General features: G+C 50.2%; 4 protein-coding genes across 4 annotated transcripts; 3 read left to right on the top strand and 1 right to left on the bottom strand.

The window, feature by feature from the left end:
* Nucleotides 1-748: 748 nt before the first annotated feature.
* On the top strand, nucleotides 749-2199 carry Nf-YB (nuclear factor Y-box B). The gene is made up of 5 exons (XM_003739700.1): nucleotides 749-966; nucleotides 1124-1202; nucleotides 1322-1462; nucleotides 1580-1709; nucleotides 1842-2199. The coding sequence occupies exons 1-5, from the start codon at nucleotides 876-878 to the stop codon at nucleotides 2070-2072; spliced, it is 672 nt and encodes a 223-aa protein (XP_003739748.1). The 5' UTR covers nucleotides 749-875; the 3' UTR covers nucleotides 2073-2199.
* A 1464-nt stretch (nucleotides 2200-3663) lies between these two features.
* Nucleotides 3664-11020, top strand: LOC100905901 (prodigiosin synthesizing transferase PigC). The gene is given in 22 exon segments (XM_029113380.1): nucleotides 3664-3766; nucleotides 3960-4135; nucleotides 4934-5125; nucleotides 5326-5396; nucleotides 5545-5589; nucleotides 5701-5823; nucleotides 5904-6292; nucleotides 6381-6531; nucleotides 6625-7264; nucleotides 7414-7626; nucleotides 7723-7843; nucleotides 7938-8211; nucleotides 8307-8379; nucleotides 8526-8630; nucleotides 8712-8882; nucleotides 8970-9192; nucleotides 9321-9409; nucleotides 9496-9815; nucleotides 9923-10150; nucleotides 10257-10335; nucleotides 10445-10570; nucleotides 10741-11020. Coding segments are annotated over 22 exon segments (4167 nt in total). The 3' UTR covers nucleotides 10996-11020.
* A 2271-nt stretch (nucleotides 11021-13291) lies between these two features.
* On the bottom strand, nucleotides 13292-17781 carry oxt (Xylosyltransferase oxt). Its single transcript, XM_003739772.3, has 16 exons — nucleotides 17623-17781; nucleotides 17314-17384; nucleotides 17019-17209; nucleotides 16842-16933; nucleotides 16559-16751; nucleotides 16248-16417; nucleotides 15960-16159; nucleotides 15803-15883; nucleotides 15465-15702; nucleotides 15106-15376; nucleotides 14752-14958; nucleotides 14481-14681; nucleotides 14256-14368; nucleotides 13996-14116; nucleotides 13692-13852; nucleotides 13292-13594 (listed from the first exon to the last, which is right to left on the bottom strand). Exons 1-16 carry the CDS (start codon nucleotides 17779-17781, stop codon nucleotides 13388-13390), a joined length of 2676 nt encoding a protein of 891 aa, XP_003739820.3. The 3' UTR covers nucleotides 13292-13387.
* A 602-nt stretch (nucleotides 17782-18383) lies between these two features.
* On the top strand, nucleotides 18384-20980 carry LOC100905611 (kanadaptin). Its single transcript, XM_029113379.1, has 8 exons — nucleotides 18384-18846; nucleotides 18950-19155; nucleotides 19252-19348; nucleotides 19466-19655; nucleotides 19748-19925; nucleotides 20022-20217; nucleotides 20355-20544; nucleotides 20691-20980. The coding sequence occupies exons 1-8, from the start codon at nucleotides 18384-18386 to the stop codon at nucleotides 20863-20865; spliced, it is 1695 nt and encodes a 564-aa protein (XP_028969212.1). The 3' UTR covers nucleotides 20866-20980.
* The last annotated feature ends 767 nt before the right edge of the window (nucleotides 20981-21747 follow it).

Below are 21747 nucleotides of genomic sequence, written 5' to 3'. Positions count from 1 at the left end.
GCTTCTATCCTTTGGTAATAATAAGCGATGATCTTCGCGAGTTCTCGAGAGATACTTCGGAAGCGAAGAATAAATTCAGTCGATCCTGTGATGATCACCTTCGACGAGAAGGCAGAAGAGGAACAGCAAATTCCGTTATGTCTTCAAACCTCGGCCGCTCCACACAGCGCGGGTCTCAACCGCCACTGACTCACTCGTGCACTGGGAGACATGTTTGTACAACGCAAATTACGTGTATGCATAAAAACACACGGACGCATACTCTCGGTTGGAGAGTTTTATATCATGACAAGAGACAAAATTTTTACATGAGGACATGTGCCGAGATGTCTTACTTATCAACGAAGTGTCGCTTCGAGCGAACGGCAGCGCGGAGTCTGACGGAATATGGTTCCACGGAAAACGCGTGCCAGCTCCGTCCTTTTTTCTAGAGAGAACGGGCGCAGGCTCGATCGCGAGCGGAGACGATTATGAAGCTCTCGACGCTCCGCGCGAATGGGCCACACGGGATGAGCTCTCTCGTCTCCGCCCCTCAGTGCCAAGATCCCTCCGAATCAGATGTTGTTCCGCTGAAACGGGACCTCATCATTGGCTCGTACGGACTTCCGCGAGATGACGCCAATCGACCGAATCCACCCGGCGATCATCTTACTGCCGGTGTCGACACGGCTGCGAGCGTTTGCCACATTCGAAAACGCCGCGCCCTTGGCGCGTGTCTGGGATTCGAAGCCTTTCCTCGGTTTCGAATGTTTCGCTTGCGAGGAGCCCGTCAGATGTATCTCTTCAGCTTCTTCAATCCACTTCGTCTTTTTAGCTAGTGCGATAGTGATATTTCGTGTTCAAATTTCTGTCAATGCTGCACCCCTGCCGGCTGTATGGATCCACATTCAAACGCCATCGAAGAGAACTTCGGTTTGGCTGAAAATCCACAACAGTTCATCGTCACGACAGAGGCATCCCTTTCCGGTGAGCTCAAGGGGTATTCCCGAAATTCCCTCCTCGGGAAAACTCATATCCACGAGTCTTTGAGCTCTTCCTCTCTTTGAGTCGACTCCCCCCTCCCTCTGGCATCATGTCGTAGCGATATTTTACTTACCTCAGACCTTATTGGCAATTATTGCAGGTACGGATGGCGAGGAAACTCAAAATGCCCACGACGTGATGATGAATGGAGAGATTGGGCCGCTCAGGGAACAGGACAGGTCAGTGAGGGGTGGTTTCCGAATTCAATCAAATGCTTCATTCCCATATGTGACACACCGCCATGCATCGATCGAGCTCGTCGAAGCCGAAACTGATAGCCCATGCGAAATCGCCCTAGGTTTCTTCCGATCGCGAACGTCGTGAGAATCATGAAGACCGTCATTCCCAAAAGCGGCAAAATCGCCAAGGATGCGAAGGAGTGCGTTCAAGAGTGTGTCTCTGAATTCGTCAGCTTCATCACTTCCGAGGCTTCAGATAGGTTCGTGAGCTGGAATGGCACAATCGAATCTTAATTTAATCCTCTAGCTACTCGTTTTGCGAGCTTTGTTGCTAGTTTGAATCATGCGCGGAGACACCAGCAATTCAAACGTTTCAGATGCCACCAGGAGAAGAGGAAAACAATCAATGGAGAGGATATCCTCTTCGCGATGCAGAGCTTGGGCTTCGATAATTACCTCGAACCACTGAAAATCTACCTGCAGAAGTATAGGGAGACCGGTGTCAAGGTGAGTGGCGCCTTTGCGCACTTCAAGCCGATGGAAAAGTTCTGCATGGCTTGTAGTGTTCCCTAGTTTCCATCTTTAAAACCTCGTTCACTCTAGGAGTTCAGGATGCAGTATCCTTGTTTTCCCTTCCAGCCGGCTGACCAACAAGCGGCCTCGAACAATTCGAACAACTCGTCCACGTCCGGCAGGTCGATCGTTCCGAAAGAAGAATTCAATGCGGTTTCGGGTCAGACGAGCAGTTCCGTCGTAGCTGCTGACTCCGCCATTGAAGAGCTCGGAGCCGACACTTTCATTACGGCAAACATGCTCGACCAAGACGCATCGCAAAATGTCATCTATTCGACTGGGTTTGGGGAATTCTGAAATCCTAGCTTGGGTCCCTGTACTTTGTGTCACATGAGCGAAAAACGTCATCACCCGAACATTTGTAAACTATTCATTCCTGTAGAATGATCCGTTAAAATAAATTCAAGGAAAACTTTCAAGGTTATGCGAGAGTTTCTTCCTAATGCCGTATTTGAGATTCGTGTTCCCACGTAGAATCTCTCCCACAGGAGAGGGTATAGGATCTCCCCAGGATGAGTCCAACGTGGGCATTCCCGTCGAAACCGGGAGAAGAAATCAGTGGGATCGAAGCAGGTCTACTAGCTTGCTTCGCCACCACGTCTCCTCAAGCCGCGATCTGTTTCCCTGCCATATTGACGGAGATCACATCGGATGGAGTCAATTCATTGCCATTTCGGCCGCCGGGCCTTTCTTCCGGGAGAGCGATCGCTTCCAAGAGGCGATTTCGAAACTCACGACCGAACGAGGGCGCGCTGTACTCGATGATCAGTTGATGAGAACCGCTCCGAAACCTTCAAGGACTATCACCAGCGATTCCCGAGAATTCTCCGGGAAGCTTCCCTTAATTCGCTTTCCAGAAGGAATTTCCAGTGTTTGATAAGCGTGTCCTATCGAGTAGGATTTCATATACTGAGAAAATTGCTCGGCGAGCACAGTGGCGCGCTGAAGTGAATGTTTCTGTTTAGGACGCATTGGCGCATCTTGCTCCCCCGAGAACAGAAGCGGAATTCCAGTGCCTTCCCAATCCGCGTGCTCGAGGCCGACTTCGAGTGGGAATTCATGTCAGGGTCAGGAATCACTGTCTCATCGTCAAATATGAAAAACCTACAGTCTGCGAGACGACTCCAGTCGCTTCCGTCCATTGGAACCATTCGACCACGAGATATCAAATCTTCTGGTTTGTTTTCGGAGGAATCATCTGCGTTCAATCGGGTGCTTCTCATTAAGGTTCCCATGAATCGCCCGAGATTACATCGAACTCATGATATCACCCCTGGATGAGTTTCGAAGGTCATTGCCGAAGTCTCACCCATAGTACCGTGTGCCCCGGTCCCATACCCTGAAAAACTCGGAAGATTCTCTGACCTCAAGCATTCCGGATGATATTTTGCTGCACACAAATCCCCATCCGCGGCTGAATACTTCAGGAGGACACACCAGGACAACGAATCATCGATGCAATGAATGGATTTTGAACCCCAGCACCCCAGGCCATCCGAGTCCTCGAACTTCGAATTTCCCGTCCCCTCCCCCCTCCCCAGTCCCTTGAATTCGAGGTATTCCGTCACGAAGAACAAGAGTTCCGATGTGAAGGCATTCCTCGGCGAATAAATCGAGGAATCCGTCCAGATTTCGGTCATGCATTCGGCGATTGACATGTGCCGATTTCCTCCCCGAACTCAATAATGGCACCTCAGATCGCGAAAGGCTTAGCTAGATGAGTCGACCTTGCGCACAAGGACGATCTCCATGCCGTGGCAGGACGATTCCGTCAAGGCTTTTGACGGCTCTCCAGATTTATCTCTCGCCCATCAGCCGTGAGGAATCATTGGTATCGACGACTGTGACGAGTGTCTCAATACGGCGAAAGTTTTGTGCCGAGCTGGTGATGATGTTCCCGCTGCAGAAGACTCTCTTCCGATGGTTCGAGTTCCTATTGTTACGAATTCTCAAATTCTGGAAATGTGACCATGAAGTTCAGGAAGGCTCAAGTGGGTACCAGAAATACGTTCCGCTAATGGGAACATGAAATTCATGGCAATGATCAATGATCGGCGCGCGGCGCAAGGACTCAACAAGATCCCTAGTCTCTAGTAAACTTTCGCCAGCAGCCCGTCTCGAATAACGTTTCTGTAAATTTTCCTTGAGTTCCCCAGAACAAATATATTTTTTCTCCCCATTCAGACTTCGTGGACATTTTGCGGGTATTGATCTGTAAGATCATCTTCGCTTTTGCTCGAAGAACGCGTCTCCCCGCGTACGATTTTCGAAAACTGGATCCCTATAATCGCGGCCTGCTGTACCGACAGGAAGAAAAAATTATCGAATACCCTGTACCCCCAAGGGTTATCGAGGAGGAGGTGAGTCCAATTTTTCAATCAACGAATTATCGAATGTAGCCCATGCTCCGATCAAATCTGAGGAAGCCAAGAATCTCCCTTTTTCTGATCGCTGATAACTCGCTAGACGATCGAGACTTGGACAATCATGGAAGAAATGATTTGACGAATTACCCATCTCAGAACTGCCAAATGATCCTCGTTGCACGGTATGCAGCCGAAACTGCGTTCCGTGATGAAGTCGATGAACATCAGAAAAGACTCAGCGATTTTTCTGGCTGAGCGAGGTCGGCAGAGGAGATCGAAAGGATTCCGCGACTCTGAGTGTAGAGCTTTTAGCTAATTCTATCGGAGAGACGCTGCAATCTTGACCTCGAGCTCAGCGGTGGCCAAGGACGGGATTGAGAGCTGAGATTAGAGCGATAACCATGAATCAGCACAATACACTTAATGATGAGCGAAGTTCCGGGCCTTAGAGCTTAGTTAGGAGATAACTCTAACAAAAGTGCTCTGGTCGGAAGAATTACGACTGCCCCCAATTGATCATTTAGAGACCATCGATCAAAGAGCATGTTTCGAAAGATTGAGTACGCTGCTGAGATGAGCTCATGATTACGCGATATAGCCCGATGGCTTTCCCCATTATTTGACCTTAACCTTCCTCGAGCCACCCGGAGCAATTTCGGGATGCGTCCACCTTGGGAAAAGATGATTCGTGCAGAATCATTCGAGCGCTCGAGACGAAGAATGTGCTCCCATTTTCATGCTCCGATCGATTTCATAATGGGACAATATTCATCCATATAACTCTTCGCGCAGGGTCCGCAAGAACTTTTGTTAACGGCTATCCGGACGTCCGGCGAGCTTCTGGTAGTCCGCTTCGTTCGCGCACGTCAAAGACAAGCTGAAATTATTATCCTGGTCAGAGATTCGAGAGGAAGAACTTTCACGAATCAGGTCATCGCGGACAAACGCTTCCCTCTCGATATCAGTAACGGGAATAAATTTCAGGTATGTTTGGGTGTTCATCCCGAGAGCTCGTCCTGGGGCCGGGTTTCTAGAGTGAGCGAATGGCTTCTCGAGGAAGCTATCTTATGGTTTCCATAAGCGGATTCAGAGATCCCCCTCTGAGTGCCAAGCAAGCATCGTGGAGGATCGGTGCCATTCTTCGAGTATGACAGTAGTATTCTAAAACGCTCGTTTCTCCGAAGGCCGGCGGTCTCCGGATTAAATGCGTAGAGCCTTTGAGGAAATGGCGAATCGCCTTCAATGGATTGCTGATGTGAGTTGAAATATACATGTACCTCTGCAGTCCATCCCTATTGCTTGTCAACATCCCAATCCCATCCATATGTCAACAAATATCTCGATTTTTGATGGAATGAGGAGCCGGCTCGAGTCAGTGGTGAATGCTCTTTTTTCTCCCGCAGAAATAAGGAGACGGGTGCGACCGCATACGTCCGTTTCGTCTTCGCGTGAGTAGCATGATTCCGCAGCGATGGTGGATGCCTCGAAAGCGTCGAGTCAGGGTCGATGAATCGACCACGTTTTCCCCCGCTCTAATCCGTGAACCGCCTCAAATTCAGGTGGCACGCTCTGTCCCACTTCTCGGACTGGTCTCGCGATGTGCCGGAGAAGCGTCTTTTCGACTTCTGTCTCGACCGGAAGGCCAATAAAAAAATCTCAGATACCGTCACTAATCTCGATGTGTAAGTTCCGGAAGCGTTCACGAGCAAACTCATCTCCCAATCGGAATGACAAGACAAATCATCTTACCGCTCCGCAATAGGTGTCGGGAGTACCTGAACGGTTTTGAGCAGACCGGTTATTGCGTCGGAACCATGCAAGTGTCTCTGAAGGGCGGGGAATCCGATGTAGCTCCAGAACCAGAGCAAGAACTGCATTTGCGGGGAAACTTCCTGAGAATTCGTCATCCAGATCCATCATCGACCAGCTCTCTGAAACTCACCGGATTCTCGCACAATCTGACCTACAGCAAGAAAGGGCATCTTCTTCAGCTATCGACCTTGAAGTTCGATAATGGGAAAGATCTGATCTTCGGAAGCTTTCTATCGACGCCTGGATTCAAGGACCCAGTAGAGTCGATCCAGAACGACCACGGAGCTGAAGCAAGCCTCGAAGATGTCCTGTATGCCCCCAATCTGAAAATCAGCACCTGTGAGTTTGTAGAGAGGGTCGGGAACTCTGCGGAACGATACTGACGCGGGAGATATCTGATCTCGCTTCTCTCCATGCTCTTCTTCAGTTGAACTCTCGCACGAAGTCCTAAGGTCTGAGGGGTCGATCCTTAGCAGCTACAAGTCACATCTCGGCTGGGATGATGAGCTCCAAATTTCCACGTTCGAGGCCTTGATAGATAACGTCACATCCGTGGGACTCTCGATCAGGGGAATCATGTAAGTGGGCGGAGTCTACAGGGAAGCTCTCTTCTACGCTCCTGCCACGAACACCTTGGGGACTCGAATTCACGACTCTTTGCTCATTCTTAGCACAGGAGACTGCAATGACGATCTGTTGAAGCCACCGTTAAACCTCCTGGAATTCGGTACGTCGATTGTGCAAATGAATATGAGGCCCGCAAGACGCTCGCGAATTCCCGAATTCCGAAGTAGGTGAGAAGATAATCATGACCGTGTTTCCCTCCCAATCCCAGATCCAGTGGCCGTCCCCGCACCGTACGTCGTCAGCCTCGAGGATTCTCAATGCAAGAGCAGCGCTCTGACTGGGGGCAAAGGATCGTCCCTTGCTGTCCTCACGGAGCTTTCGGGTATCACCGATGAGGGCGTAAAATTCGGGGTACCGAGAGGAGTTGTGGTCACCACTGAAGCTTTCCGCCACTTCATGCAATCACCCTCAATGTACTCAACCAGGAAGAAATTGAGCAGGGTCCTCGAGACAGAGACTGTCGAACAGGTCAAAGAAATCTGTGATGAATGCATGAACGACGTCAAAAAAGAACCCATCCGAGCGGCTATTTCGAAAGACATTCTCCAGCGTCTCTACGAGATCTTCCCGGATTTTTCTTCAAAACGTTTCGCGGTGCGCAGCTCATGTGCCGGGGAGGATTCCGAGGATATGTCAGCCGCTGGACAGATGGAAACCTTCCTCGGGGTGAAAGGAGAGGAACAGGTATCCGCAAAAGTTTGCTCTTTCTCCCGTGAGGATAGTCCAGGAGAAATCATGGGATGTGTGGAATCCAAGCCTCTTGGCGTTGATATTGGCTCAGTTTTCGCTCCGTTCGGATCACCGAGAGCTAATGTGTGATTTTCGCTTCCTAGATAATCGCATCGCTTTCGAAGTGCTGGGCCTCTCAATTCAGTCACGTCGCTATAGAGTACAAGAAACGCTATGGCCAGGAACTGGTCAGCGACATGGCGGTCGTGATCATGGAGATGGTTCCAGCGGAGAGTGCGGGCGTCATGTTCACTTGTGATCCCCTGACTGGCGATCCGTCGACAATTTACATCACTTCGAACTTCGGTCTTGGAGAGGTGGGCAGCGGTCTCAGGTCTCGCCGAGCATCAGCAATTAGATCGCTTGAGCTCCTGCCAGGGTCGACCCAATGAATGAGCAAAGTTCCTTTCCAGAGCGTTGTGTCGGCTCTGGCCGACCCCGACACTATACGTGTGCATCGAGACATCCGTGGGAAACTAACAGTGGGAGAAGTGGCTTTGGGAAAGAAAGATGTTAAAATCGTCATGGACAAAGGTGAGCATCGGGTCGTGGGGCCCGATGAACAAGGCACAATCATGCAAGACTCAGAATGACGAATGACCAGCACCTCTGTTTTCCCCTCCCCCAGATAGCGGAGGTACCCGTGTGGAAAATATATCCAACAACGACGCTTCATCACTCAACTCCGCTCAGGCTGAACATTTGGCAAGAGTTGGGGCAGAGATCGAACGCGCCTACGGCGACTGGCGGGATGTTGAATGGGCTTTCGCCGATAACACTCTGTACATTCTGCAAGCTAGACCGGTGACTTTCATGGACAAACCATCGGACTTTGAAATTGCCACCGACTTCGAGATTTCATCAAGGGCAGAATCCCCTGCATACTCTAAGGCCAATGTTGGGTAAATTCTTGCATTTTTTGTGCAATATATCCGAACCATGTGAAGGCCACTCTGCGGGCTCGGCTGCTGACCCCTTACATTCCCTTGATTTTCAGAGAGGTATTGAATGGAGCCATAAGCCCACTCGCCCTCACAATGATGAATAAATTATTCTCCATCGATGTACAGGTGATTTTTGCCGTTGTCCCTCCTTACAACGAGACTAATTGAAATAGTCGAGTGCTCGACGAGTCCCGCACTGCGGTTGCTGACAACAGGCTCATGAGACAGTGGGGATCTTTGAGTTCCTCTTAATATCAATTTTCCCGTTGCAGAGAGAGAAGGGCGCTCATGCCCGAATGAAACGTTGTGCTTTGACTCCTTATTACGATTCAGCTTTGCGACTTGCTCGCTATCATTTCTTCCTCGACTTTTCGGAGGTACAGCACGAAATCCGAAATCGCATGGCTCGCAGCTCATCCGAACACTATCACCATATGAATTCGACCCCATCCTTCCAGGCGATCCGCATCTTCATGCCGGATCCGTCGAACAGAGCTCAAGTCGATTCGATGATGCTCAATATATGCGGTCGCATTTTCGATGACGACGAACTCTACGAGGACATGCAAGACAACACCGACAAAGCGCAAGAAGTTCCGTACTGGACGACGAAAAAAGACCTCGTCAAGGTTTGTGGGCTAGGTGTGGCAGAAAAACTCGGATCGGCCAGCGTCGAGAGAGGCATTCACAGCTTGCTGATTTTCTTGGCTCCACAGATGAAGTATCTCGCCAAACCGATGTACTACGCATACAATTACCTAGCACGGAAGAGAGCGAGATACCCCGACAGCAGCATGACCGTGAACGAGCTTTTCGATGGCCTTTGTGATGGCTTCAACAACACCACGGACTGCGGGAGTCGTCCGCACATGAACTCGTCCAATGGTTCGGCCCAATGGACGAGTCGTATCGTGGAATATTTGCAAGATGTGACAGATGGTGTGTATCGGAGGAATATTTTTCCGGAATCTGACGGCCAGATGACTTCTACCGAGTTGGATGGAGTTCTCCGGAATAAGGAATTCCATTCGCACCGGGTGCTGGATAATGGTGAAAACTTCTTCCAGAGTCGGTCGAAACAATCTATGGGGATATGTCACGTCTTCTCGCATCAGCCGACGATGTCGTCAGCTGTGAAGTTCCTAAAAGATTGGAGGTGAGGGGGGAGTCATTCAATCTCGACGGTCTCCTGATCCTGGCAGCGCTCCTCACCTCATTTTATGCCTTTTTGTTCCCGCTCAGAAACTCGGCATCCAGGTTGGCAGCGAGATCGGTAGAGAAAAGCTCCTGAACGCTTCTTCGGAGGAAGCAGAACAGCTTCTCAGAGACGAAGGGAGATACCCCGTCTCTGCGGCGGCATTCCGAGAGTTTCTTCAGGACTTCGGACACCGGGGTTACAACGAGTTCGATTTATACAGGAAACCCTGGGACATGGATGCGAGCCCCGTAATCGCAACGCTGCAGACAATGATGCGGAGTCAACTCGAAGGCACTCCGAAAAAGTATGAGAGCATCATGGCATCCATCGACGGAATGACGTGCAAACTGACCACGTGGCAAAAGTGAGAATTATCCCTCTGTCTATGTGGCAGCGATTTCCCGGAAAACGATGAGCTTAACGCGAATGTTCCCCGGATTGTGGAGGAGCTGAAACGATCGTATTTTCCAGGCTACGCCTCGCTATAATCGTCTTTTTCGCGAGGAAGGCGGTGGGCGTTCGCGAAAACACGAAATCTCTGTGGATCTGGACTCAGAACGTGACTCGAAAATGGGCTTGGGCTTTGGCTCTCAAGATGAAGCAAGAGGGCCGCTTGCCAGACGAGAATCTTCTGTTCTTCTGCACGGTGGAAGAGCTTCACGAACTGATCCGCGATCGTAATCCCGCAATTATTTCGAGGTCTGCATCGATTTCTCCACCGCTCAGCCCAACTCCGATTTCACGTTTCGATAATGCGATGCCGACTAGCTTTGACGTCCTTCACTCATATCTTAATCTCCACCAGAGCCTTCGACAGGATGAGATTATTCCCCGATTTGGTGAAACAAGAATTCCGCGAATACTTCCGAGGCATCCCCACCCCGGTGAGATTTCCACCCAAAAACTATCCGGACTCAGCTCGAGATGTATGAGCCTACCTAGGGAAAAATGTCAGGTCCATCTTTCGGATGAAAATCAAGAACCACTCGACAGGCTCCGGATCCGTTGCCCGTCTTCGAGGATGGCGTGGTCCAAATGAAAGGATTCCCGATCAGCAAAGGCAGGATTCAAGCGAAGGCACGAGTTATCAACAATCTCGAGGACGCAGTCCAAATTCAGGTTCGTAGGGGGAAAAAGCTCGACGAGCAGTCATAATTTCCAAGACGCGACGCCGATACGTACTGCCGTCCGAGGAATCATGTGTATCCAGTATATTCGAGCGCGGAGACCCCCTTCCTCAGACGAGAGCTTTCGAGCGTCACTTCTGAAACGAGTTTATTGCCTTGCAGAAGGGAGAAATACTGATAACCTACGCTACAGACATTGGTTGGTCGCCGTACTTCCCGATGCTCGGAGGGGTAGTCACAGAACTGGGCGGTCTGATGTCCCACGGAGCAGTCGTAGCGCGCGAATACGGTCTACCTTGTGTGGTAGGACTACTCGGAGCCTCCAGAGTTTTCCGTTCCGGAGACACAGTTTTACTAGACGGAGCTCAGGGGGTTCTGATTCGTATCGAGGAAGCAGCTTCGAGCGTTGCGCAATAAATGCGATGGTGATCTCGAACGAGCGCAACTAGCTATGCGGAATATCTCTTCCACCCGACTCTAGTAAATTGGCGACCGAGCTCGATGCCGTTCCGCCTATGCCGGAATGCCGGGTCAGCTCTATGCTGTGATATTTCGATGACATAACAAAGCCGCGCCGTATCTGAGGACTCGATCCCGCAGAGCTCGACGGTGAGAGAGATAATGGCAAGCTAGAAATGTTTCGACGGGCTAAATTTCCTTCGCAGGCGAGAGAGATGATGAAAGATTCTCGTCCCAGCCCCGGATTGAACGGGGCAATACGCAATCTTGAGTCAGATTGCGGATCATGGTGCATTCCGTAGGTCGTCGTCAGAAAGTTGCTCGCGGATGCTTCATCTTTCTCAATTATGATATCGACGGATGGCTGAGCTCGATATGAAGAATCGGAGATCCCTATATTGTTAGAGCTTATAACCCGATGCCCCAGAGCGTCCGATTCATGCTGTTCTGCCGGGGTTTCTAGCTACTCTCCGCAGTTTTCTTCTCTTTGTCTGCCGCGAGATGGTCGCTTTCGGGTATGAGGATGTGCAGACTGGGCTGTGTGTCGATAAATCCAGGATGAGCGGAGGGCTGCAGTGTGGATTTGTCGTTCGGTAGCTCGTGCTACACTCAAATCACATTCTGGAGCACTTTGTTCAGGCAATTCATGATAGCTCACAGCACACGTGAGCATAGAATGTAGAATTTGTCGAGAGGAGGAGTAATTTTTTCATGACTTCCCCGACGCTAGACAGATATCCTCCGAGTATCGCTGTGCTGTGCATTCCGTTCACCGGTCTCGCTTTCCGAAGCACGATTGTGGTCTCCTGAAGTTTGTGCGCTCACTCAGAAGCAGAGCCTGCTGGAGCAGGAATGTGAATGCTGCGATACGTGTCCGGTCGTTTCGTATACAGCATTCACTCGATGAAATGCGAAGCGTATCACCACGAAAATCAGCTTGAGATCGTCCGAACCGGGATGATTGAACTCGGCCCTCGATACTCCGCGCATTCAAGCACGCGTGAAACTGACGAGATTCGAATGCGGTAGAATCACCTAAGTTTAGCCATCGAAAGCTCCGAGAACTCAGTCACTCACGTGGTGCGGGAACGTTCCATACGCTCTCCCAGGACGCCAGAGCACAACCAGTCAAAGCCGCGGCTCTGCCGGATCCGATCGAGGATCGGCTCCTCCGAGTCAAGATCAATTGAAATCCCCAAGGCCATCCATCGGTGGGGAGAAGCAGGGGAGGGAAATTGAGACATTCGAGCAAATCGGTGGCCAAATCATTCCGGCAAGTTTCTCACGTGGGAGGAGTGTACTCGAGAGAAGGATGAGGTTCCTATTGACGGCAGCAGCCGTCCACAGAGGGATAAGGGCTAGAGTCGAAAGCAGCGAGGAGTTCATTCGTGAGTGAAGTGCCTTTCCTGTCAAGAACTATTATTGACATCAGAATCGCGGATGGGAGCCATGAACTATTCTGTCCAACGTTCTCCCGATCGTACTGCTCATTTCGCCCCTACCTCCCCCCCCCCCGCGTATTCCGCCCATGAGATGCCCTTCCCCCTTATGTCTTCTCTACAACGTATGATCCTAAGCTCTCCGAATCCAACGCTATCAGCTCTCCCTACAGGTCAGAGCTCTCAGCTCTCACCTGTAGGGAGAGCTGAGAGCTCCCCTTGTCAGTTTTTTTCTCAGTGGGTATACATGAGCTCCGCTTTTCAGTTGAGTTTCCCACTCGTCTAGTTAGTGCGTCAATGCATTTTTTCCTACCCCTGGGCACTCCTGGGCTCCTCCGGGGCACTTTTCCTTCCCCTAAGTGCTACCCCCATTTTGCACTCGCAGTTCCGTTCGAGAATCATAGGGTCACCCCTTCGCGAGCTGCTCCACCGACGAAAAATGAAGCTGGAGAAGCCGTGTCATTCATTGGATCGCTATTGTGAACTCAGAGCTCTTGCCTTCAGAAGTTCCGTTGGGTTCTTGCCCGGGTTTCCGCAAGGATTTCGGTGAGGATTCCCGTCGGGGTTTCCGCCAGGACTGTCGTCGGAATCTCCGTCAGATAGGCTCCAGGACCTCTCGTGGACCTCTACACCCCAAGTACATACACTCCATGAATAATAGTTCGTCTCAAGAAGCAATGACGAGGGGCAGCAGCTTCCAACTCCCTCCAAACATGGTGGTCCAGTCCGCAGATATCCGCGATCAGAGTTGATGCCATCTGTTCCTTTCAATTTCACCGCGAAGGAGAGACTTCGAATCCGATAGCTCCGAGTCTTTTTTTCTTTCTGGGCTCTTGATTAACAGTGTATTTATGATAATATCCGATGACGATCCGGAATGGTGCCAAGAGACCCTTCACGCGCAAAGGATGTCAGATATTGCTTTTTTCATCTGGACGCTCGGAGCTCCATGGCATGTAGACGCAAGACTCCAAGGGCAGTCGAGGGCAAAACACGCCACCCGTTTGGTGTAAGGGATTGGCGACGAAACACAATCCTTCCAGAGTCCAACGCGGCCAGGTCAGTGCATCAGACCATTTTTCGAGTTTGACCGACGTCCACTTGCTCTTCGACTCCGCCTGCGAAGGAAAATTTACGTCATGGAATTATCACCCGAAGGAGAGCCGCTCTTCGTTTTCCAAGTCTCAACCCACCAAGATAGGACGAGATACGTACCTCCTTTATCGAGTCTAGGATATCCGATTTCCTGAAGCCGAGGTATCGTTCCACGGTGCTCAAGTCCGTGTCGGTATAGCCGTGATCCGGGCCGCCGTTCACGATTTCGGAAACGCTCTCGTTTTTCAATGGCAAGTTGTGGTGGAAAGTCTGCGGCTGAACTGTGGAAAAGAGGAAGAGTTCTTCAGAGTTTGGGAGCCGCGTTCGAACATCCAGTTAATTCCCCGCGGGCGCACTCCATCAAGACCCCAAACACATCAAGCATGATATGCGAAAATCCAGGGAGTTTTAGACGGAAACTAACCCAAAAACGATGTTTCAGCCATCAGCACCCAATCCTTAAAGACTTTCAATTGCCAGTTGCCGGGTCGTAGAGGCTTCCTCAGAGGCGGTTTATGGTTCTGGATTTGCTCGTTGCGAGTCACCTACGCGTAGAAAAGTTCCTCGATTCATATTCCAGGGAATAGGGTAAGGGATTGGCCTCCCTATCAAGAGAAAAATTGAATCCTTTGGTACGGTATTCCATGCGCGGGACGTTGAGAGTTGTAGAACCGAATAACTCACGTGGATTTCATAGGAACCAGCGACGACCTTTGCGGGATCGATCCAGACGAATGTGACCGACCCTGCAGGTCCTGCATCCCACTCCTGAACGACGCCAGGTTCGCTGTATGGGCCTAAACGTCCAAATCAGTCCGAAATCGAGTTAGAAGGATTCCGGGCGTGGCTTGAATACAGGTTCCCTCCCAGATTAGATATGCAGAATTCATTTAATTTCCAAACCCTCACCGATGATTCCGGCGAAATTCCGAGACAAGAGTTCTTTGAGATCGAACTCTGTCGAGACCTCGAGTCCTCTCAGCCGATCCGCGAAACGATCGTTTTGAAATCTATCGGATCGTTTGAATGGGTCAACTCGTCTGAAGATGGCCTCGCTCCTCACTGGCTCTGGTATATGCTCGGCGTGCGCTTCAAAGTTTATGACTAGACCTGCGGGAACATGGCATTTCAGACGTGCGTTCCTAGAAGTATCGATATATCGAAGCACGCGCGAACCCACCCTCAAAGTTGTCCTCCTTGAAATAGAGCCAGGCTTCGAGTACTCTCACAGCTCGGAGGACACAATGACTGCCCTGGTTGGCAAGGTGCTCGACAGCTAGACGTGCCAGGGAAGTCCAGGCCGACAGACGTCCTTGATCGACCGGAGGCGAACGATCGAGGTGGTGATACTCGTTTTGCCAGAACGATGAAAGGCTCTCAGTGTGTGCTGTCGAAAATCAATTAGTCGTGGAGCGTTACTGAGAATAAGCCGGAACCCCAGACACAATAGGGCCCTCCTTGATTTGGGAGCGAACCCTTTGATTCGTTGGGTACCGGCAGATATAGCCGATCGAGATTAGCGGGGATAACTCACTTGATGTCTTTGGTTTGATACCGATCTGTCCTTCGACGAAGTTCAAAGTGCTTTGGGAGATCACAGGCTCGAATTTACGGCCAAAAAATATGGGTTTCAGTTGCAGCGAAGTCAACTTTTCTTCATCATCTTCGAGAAAAACATTGGGCGAGCATCCGCACCAATCGACTATGTGCTTGTATTGGCATTTGCATCCTTGCTTTCGTCTCCAATTAACGAAACGCAAGTTATTTTCGATGATTTTCGTGCAGAAATATGAGTTCTGTAAGACCTGGAAGACGGATATCTCGATGGTGATTGTCATGGAAATCGGAACACTGACTGGGCTGATTCGCCATAAGTCATCAACGAACTCGTACCGTGTGGAAATAACTTTCGGCCGGGAGAAGAGTTTGTCGATAGACGCTCTCCAAACCTTTGAGCAAAGGATCCGAGTCTCTGTTCGTGATGAGCCAATCGACAAAATCACGATGAAGCGAAACCCAATCGGAACCACCGTCGAAGTGGATCCCGGTGGGTAAATCGCGATCCCCGAGCTTCCACATCCGATTCTCGCATTGGTGGAAGGTTTTCCTCAAGGCTTGTTTAGCTATGAACCTGGAGAGATGGACCGAAGCTCGATCATACCCTCATAGCCGAGCAGTTTTCTCGTTGAGAGCCCCCGAATCTTAAACAATTTATCGAAATAATTGCTTACCTGGCTGTCTCCGGTCCATGGGGTCGCACAAAGTTCTGCCCCAAATTCAAGTACAGGAACTGCTCGAGTAACTCGACCCTCCTGGAAGTCAATTGGATAGGATTGGAAGATAGTTGGTCGGGAACGGAAAATATTGGCCGAAGATGAACGCACTCACTTCAAAGGGAAATCCGTTTCACTCAGATTTATGACGTAGTCCCATTGCCAGTGAGTCATGCGGATTAAGGTTCCCAGACAACTCAATAACATTTGCAGTAGGGAAGCGCCGCCCCATATCGTTGAGAATCGTCTCGAGCCCACGGCGAGCCAGGAGGGGTCTTCCAGCTCTTTCAGCGAGCGGTAGAGATAATCTTGTCTCTGTAAGGGAAGTAAGTAACACCCTGAATTCTTTCGCTTATCGGGTAGATCTTCCACCACCAATTACCAGAATCTTCCTCAGTCTCACCTCATCGACATGCACGTAAAAGTAATGATTGATCTTCGAAGTGTTCCTCAGAGCAGTAATCAAACGTCGGACCTGACGAACCGATCTCCCGTTTACTGTCAGGAGGAATACGATCCTGGCTCGCTTAGTGCTCGCTTGAGTTCGTGTATTCGCCACATTTTTCGGTGCATCTACTCAAGATATTCTGAGTTTTAGAAAACTGAGAAGTCGAGTCCGCGGCGTGGCCGAGTACGCTCAGTCATTGTTGTCGAGCCCAATCATCCCATAGATCTCATATTAACATGGTCAAGAGAGAATTGCTGGGTACTGACCTGTAGGCAGACCAGTCTTGAAAACTTGATCACAGTCACTGCATTCTATACAGTTTACGTCTTTATTCCACTCGTCAAGTGAAGCATTCGAACAGAAGCATCTTTTCAATGAAGCTGTGTACATCGCAAACGGGGATCCGATCGTGAGACAAGCATTTATACAGCTGTTGCGGTCAGAGTAAATCACCGGAGACTGCGAGGAATTTATATGTCACAGACCGACATGGCGGAATATGTTGGAACAGAGAAAATGTCGAAAATATCAGGCTCACGGTTGGCTTACTTGATTCTTGAGCGAATTATTCATTATATAATGAGGCGAATGCAATGCCTCGAGATTTACAGTTTTAAAACATCCTAGTTTGGCTGACGCTCCTGCAACCGAAAAATATTGTTGTTCCAGTTCAGTGTCCAACCGTTTTGCGTTTCTCAGATTTTAAGCCGTGTCTCCAAAACTCACCGTGGAGCGGACAGGTACTGTTTAATCGAGTCGGATAGAGCTCACGCCGAAGATCTTTGCAGTGGATGTTCGTGATTTCTTCTTTACACTCGGAAGTCTTCGCACGGCGCAGAGCTGAGAGCACATCTGCATTTGTTATCGTACAATTCGGCTTGAATGCCAGATCTGTCGCTGATCCCTCCTTCGTGGGCCTGGAAATTCGCGGGGGAAAACTCCAGTTTAGGTCGGAAATCATCTCGCCAGATTATGAGCGGCGGGAGCAGGGTGCCAGGAAGTAGCTTGAAAAGTCACTCGCCTCTGTTGCCAGGCCTCGATTTCATTCTGAGTCCGGAGATCGATGTTCGGCCCGCTCTCCACGCGTAAAGACTGAAACAGGAAAAGCCTTCTATTCAGCTGTTCTATCGAGAGAACCGAGGCTCACTAATTCTTCCGACCATTCTAATCAGCAGAACATCAATGCTACGATCCGGCGCAGCTCCGATGGAGCTCTCGTCAATCGCTGGTGAACTGGTAAATCATTCCGGTTCTGCTTTCGAATGACGCGTCCGCTCGGAGGGAATCATAGTGGGGGATCCGATGAAAAGGAAAGCAACAAGTGACTCACCCCGTAAGCATATCCCGATGAGTCCGGAATGCCATAGAGAATATAGGCCAGGAAACCTTGCGAGAGGAGAATAGCTACCGCAACTCCGAGCAGGAAGACTGGGAGATACCTCCGAGGAATGCAGTTCGTCCCGATTCGGAGAATACGGAGGAAGGACATGACGAACTAACTTCACTTGACACAGGGTTTCATTTTGCATGTTCCGTGACATTCATGACACAGACCATCAAAGAATCTCAAGCAACAGAGGCTTCAGTCAGGTTCGCGCATTTCTCCCCTGCAGTCCGCTTGCGGTGTTCGCGGCAGAAGCTCTCCGTCTGATAGGAGAGCCGTCTGTCTTACTTCTGTAGGCTAGCGCCGCCAAGCTCTCCCTTAAAGCTCGGAACTCGCTTAGCTGGTGCGAGTCCCCCAAGACAGAATTGTTCCTCTCCGAACACATGTTCGATGTGAATTTGTTTGGCGGTGTTAAATTTAGTAAACAGAGGCTCTTGTGATCGGAACACAGTATTTAAGATTGTGACACCCTTGAAATCAACTTGGATAGTTCGGAACTTATTGTGGTGGACCCCGAGCCGCTCTGAGAGAGCTCCGTGAAGTGAACTTCGATTACGTTACTGAACGCATTCAGGCGAACGTCTTGTTTCGAGCGTAATCGGATCATCGACTTTTGCTCGAGTGCCCTGAAGTAACGTCGGAAAATCTGACCGTCTAGTCTGGTTTCCAATCCCGCTTGACGGTCAGGAAACCGGCCTTGGCTGATCATGTCTGGAGGTGCGAAAGTCGAAGATGGAGAGCCGGAATTCAAGACACCTTTCCTCCCACCGCCAGAAGCATCAAAAAGAGTCGAGCCGGATGCCCTGTGCAAAGAGCCGGGAACGCAGCCGAGGGGAAACGGGGAATCATCAAAATCACGCGGTACAGAGGAGACCGAGTCGACACGCGACACGGCACCGAAGAAGTCGGTACGAAAGCTGCTCCCCGCGCAAAAATGTCCGTACGAGGAGCCGGAATGGTCCGGGGAACCCGATTCGAGTTACAGAGTCGTAGTTCTGCGTAACGGTGTCATCGTCACCGAGGAAAAACTCGAGAAGAATTACGTCGTAATCGGCAGGCATCAAGACTGCGACATTGTGTTGGAACATCCCTCGATATCCAAGTTCCACGCGGTGTTGCAATTCCGTCGACCTCCGGCGGACGCACCAGAAGCCGCGGAAAAACTTAAAGGTAGTTGCTCCCTCAGACTTCATTCATCGAGGTGTAGATTTTTTCCTCTTCATCGGAAACTTGTGCTTCTTCGTTGTATTAAAAATCTTTCTCCTTTCTCTAGGTTTCTACCTATACGACCTCGGCTCTACGCACGGAACGCAATTGAACAAAGAGCCGATCGATCGGAAAAGCTATCACAGGTTGAAAGTGGGACACCAGTTCAAATTCGGTTTCAGCACGAGGACCTTCATCCTGGAAGGTCCGACACAGGACGAAGAGCCTGAATCGGAGTTCTCGATAACCGAAATAATCCAGCAGCGAAAAGAGGTGGGGAACGAAGCTTCTCAATCCTAATCTGTCTGCCGTTGAATTTTCGGTTGGAAGCCGATGCGGGAAGCCGACTGACTTATTCATTTCCCCCAGAGGGATTTAGAAAGAGAACGAATCCAAAGAGAAGCGCGAGAGACCGCGGAAGATCGACCAGAGCAAACTGAAGACACCGGGATCAATTGGGGCATGGGTCAGTTATTCACCCACCGCCATCTCGATTGAGCATTTTGTGCTGGGCAACGAGTCTTCTCTCCGATGACTCGGTGCTGGGGCTCTTATCTGATTACGAGATTGTTTTGCATTGCAGCTGAAGATGCCGAGGAAGATGACGATATGATCTCTGATGTGAATCCTTTCGCTCTAAACAATACGATGAATGAGCAACTATATCTCGATGATCCCAAGAAAACGCTGCGGGGCTGGTTCGAGCGAGAAGGATACGAGCTCGAGTATAAAGTCGAAGACAGAGGACTTGGTCAATTCCAATGCCGGATAGAGTAAGCATGGGTTCTGTGGCGAAGGTTCTGTGGTCTTCGGCGAACGGTGGGTTTGACGCTTTGGATTGAAATTGACGAAATGCCCTCCTCAGGCTGCCGATCGATACGGGTGCTGGTAGATCTGTCATTGCGGAGACGATAGTCAAGGGTAAGAAGAAAGAAGCTGTAGTTCAATGTGCGTTGGAAGCTTGCCGGATTCTCGATCGCTACGGAGAGCTTCGGAAAGCTCATCACGAGGCCAAGAAGAAGAAGACGAAAGACTGGAAAGAAGTGAGCGGATGAACTACATGGATGAGCATTGTGACTATCGCAAGGCAGGAATCCGACCACCCGATAGTCGTCCGCGATGACTCGAATTATTTGCAGGATGACTATTACGACAGTGACGAAGACGAATTCCTGGACAGAACAGGCGATATCGCCCAAAAAAGGGCGCAACGGAAGGCGCGTCTTGAGAAAACTGAAGTTGTGGAAACCTACGCTAGTCTCACCGAGAAAATCGAGAAAATCGATCTCCGGATAGCTGAAATTCAGAACGAGCTCGAGAAGTCGAAAGAAGCAGGTGAGCGCAAATTGACTCGAGCAAGATGGACATGGCCCTGACGGCAGTGGAGAGCCCGTCAGGGATCTCCGTCCGTCCACTTTTCGCCTGGTGATGCCCCGATAACTGTTTCGAGCTACCTATTTGAATTTTCTCAGAGGCCCAAAGCAAGGAAATGGAAGGAGACTGTCTCGATTCCTTCATGAAGCAGTTGAAAGCAGGAACCGGCCTCGACAAAGTCAAGAGATCTCAGCTCAGAACTGAGCAGACTAAGCTTATTGTGGAACGGCAACATCTCGTGAAATTAGCCAACATCGCCAAGCCAGCCGGCTTACCACCGCTGAGAACGTGAGTGCTACGTTGTACACAGCGACGTCCAGGAGCTTCGATTTGGGGGAGTTAAATGTTGAGGAATTGCACTCTATGCGAATATTCAGATTTACAGGGAATCTTCCGCGCCGACTTCTGATCTCTCTGTATGCATCAAATTTCAGAGCTCCGTCCTTGGGAAAAGCATCCACGTCATGCTTGCGCGCCGCGATTCCCATGACAGGGTCCATAAGAGGACCAAAACGACCCGTGATGCCTCTCGTGGGGCTTCCCGCGAAAATTTCGCGGTTGAAGGACGGAATAACGAGCTCGGAATCTAGTGAATCGAAAGAAGACTGATTCATGGATTTTATCGGACGACGTAGAGTCCGTGCGTCCAATAATTTAAGATGCGTGATCCATCAAAGACTCGATCGGAGGCATGTTCATACGGAACGGCTGGTGGCAGCTCACGAAGTCCTTCGCGAGGTGTGAACTCAAAATAAACGCGTAATCAAAGTCGGAAGCGGTGTAAAAACATCGTCTTCATCTATCATGGTCTGGGTTTTTTGGAATTTTTGTGAACGGACTTCCTCGAAGAGCTCCATAAATCTCAATCATGGCGCGGAGAAATTCTAGAACTCGGATACCATTCATGCGAAGGGGATTATTACTTCGACGACGAGCAGGCAGAAAATTCTCGGGTCTGATCCATCGCGGAGCCCCGATTCCGCTCCGCCCAGGGGCAACTGCTGCCAGGAAGCGATGAATCGACAAATGCTGCGCCCGAATGACTGGGGGAGCTCAAGCTGAGAGGTGACGTCGCCAGGAAAGAGATCATTCGAATCACGTGGGAGTACTAGATATATTTTCGCTACTGATCAACAATTCAGAGTCGTTCAATGCATATTTCAGTGCTCGTCGAATCCCTCGGTGCAATCGACTTTCGATGTCTCTGTCGCAACCGCACGAGGAATAGCACGAAAATTCCAAACACCACACCCCCGACAATCCAGAGGCTCATGAGGAGCGCACCGGGTGCTGGAAGGGAAACGCCATTGGTCAAGATTCTGACGACGAAAGCTCCTGCCTTATGTTTCCAGAGGCCAGCTCGAACACTGATATGCCCATCCCCAAACTGATATCCCTCAATCCTCGAGGTTCATGATATCTGGACGACGGAGAGTTCTGCAAAACTTCTTACCCGAAGAGAGTGGCTCCACGGGAGATGGACCGAGTGGG

Source organism: Galendromus occidentalis, unplaced genomic scaffold, assembly GCF_000255335.2.
Source record: "Galendromus occidentalis unplaced genomic scaffold, Mocc_1.1 scf7180000076583, whole genome shotgun sequence".
In the NCBI taxonomy this organism is placed as follows: domain Eukaryota; kingdom Metazoa; phylum Arthropoda; class Arachnida; order Mesostigmata; family Phytoseiidae; genus Galendromus; species Galendromus occidentalis.
This window is presented reverse-complemented; position numbering and strand designations above follow the sequence as displayed.

What these genes read in the sequence shown, in the direction of transcription:
- Nf-YB (XM_003739700.1), top strand. Translation starts at nt 876, where the DNA reads ATGGATCCACATTCAAACGCCATCGAAGAGAACTTCGGTTTGGCTGAA. An exon ending in GACAGAGGCATCCCTTTCCG is followed by an intron (nt 967 to 1,123) that starts GTGAGCTCAAGG and finishes CAATTATTGCAG; the next exon opens with GTACGGATGGCGAGGAAACT. An exon ending in ATAGGGAGACCGGTGTCAAG is followed by an intron (nt 1,710 to 1,841) that starts GTGAGTGGCGCC and finishes TTTCCCTTCCAG; the next exon opens with CCGGCTGACCAACAAGCGGC.
- oxt (XM_003739772.3), bottom strand. Translation starts at nt 17,781, where the DNA reads ATGTCCTTCCTCCGTATTCTCCGAATCGGGACGAACTGCATTCCTCGG. An exon ending in GAAACGGATTTCCCTTTGAA is followed by an intron (nt 15,884 to 15,959) that starts GTGAGTGCGTTC and finishes ATTGACTTCCAG; the next exon opens with GAGGGTCGAGTTACTCGAGC. An exon ending in CAAGGAGGACAACTTTGAGG is followed by an intron (nt 14,682 to 14,751) that starts GTGGGTTCGCGC and finishes ATGTTCCCGCAG; the next exon opens with GTCTAGTCATAAACTTTGAA.
- LOC100905611 (XM_029113379.1), top strand. Translation starts at nt 18,384, where the DNA reads ATGTCTGGAGGTGCGAAAGTCGAAGATGGAGAGCCGGAATTCAAGACA. An exon ending in TAATCCAGCAGCGAAAAGAG is followed by an intron (nt 19,156 to 19,251) that starts GTGGGGAACGAA and finishes CATTTCCCCCAG; the next exon opens with AGGGATTTAGAAAGAGAACG. An exon ending in CAATTCCAATGCCGGATAGA is followed by an intron (nt 19,656 to 19,747) that starts GTAAGCATGGGT and finishes TGCCCTCCTCAG; the next exon opens with GCTGCCGATCGATACGGGTG.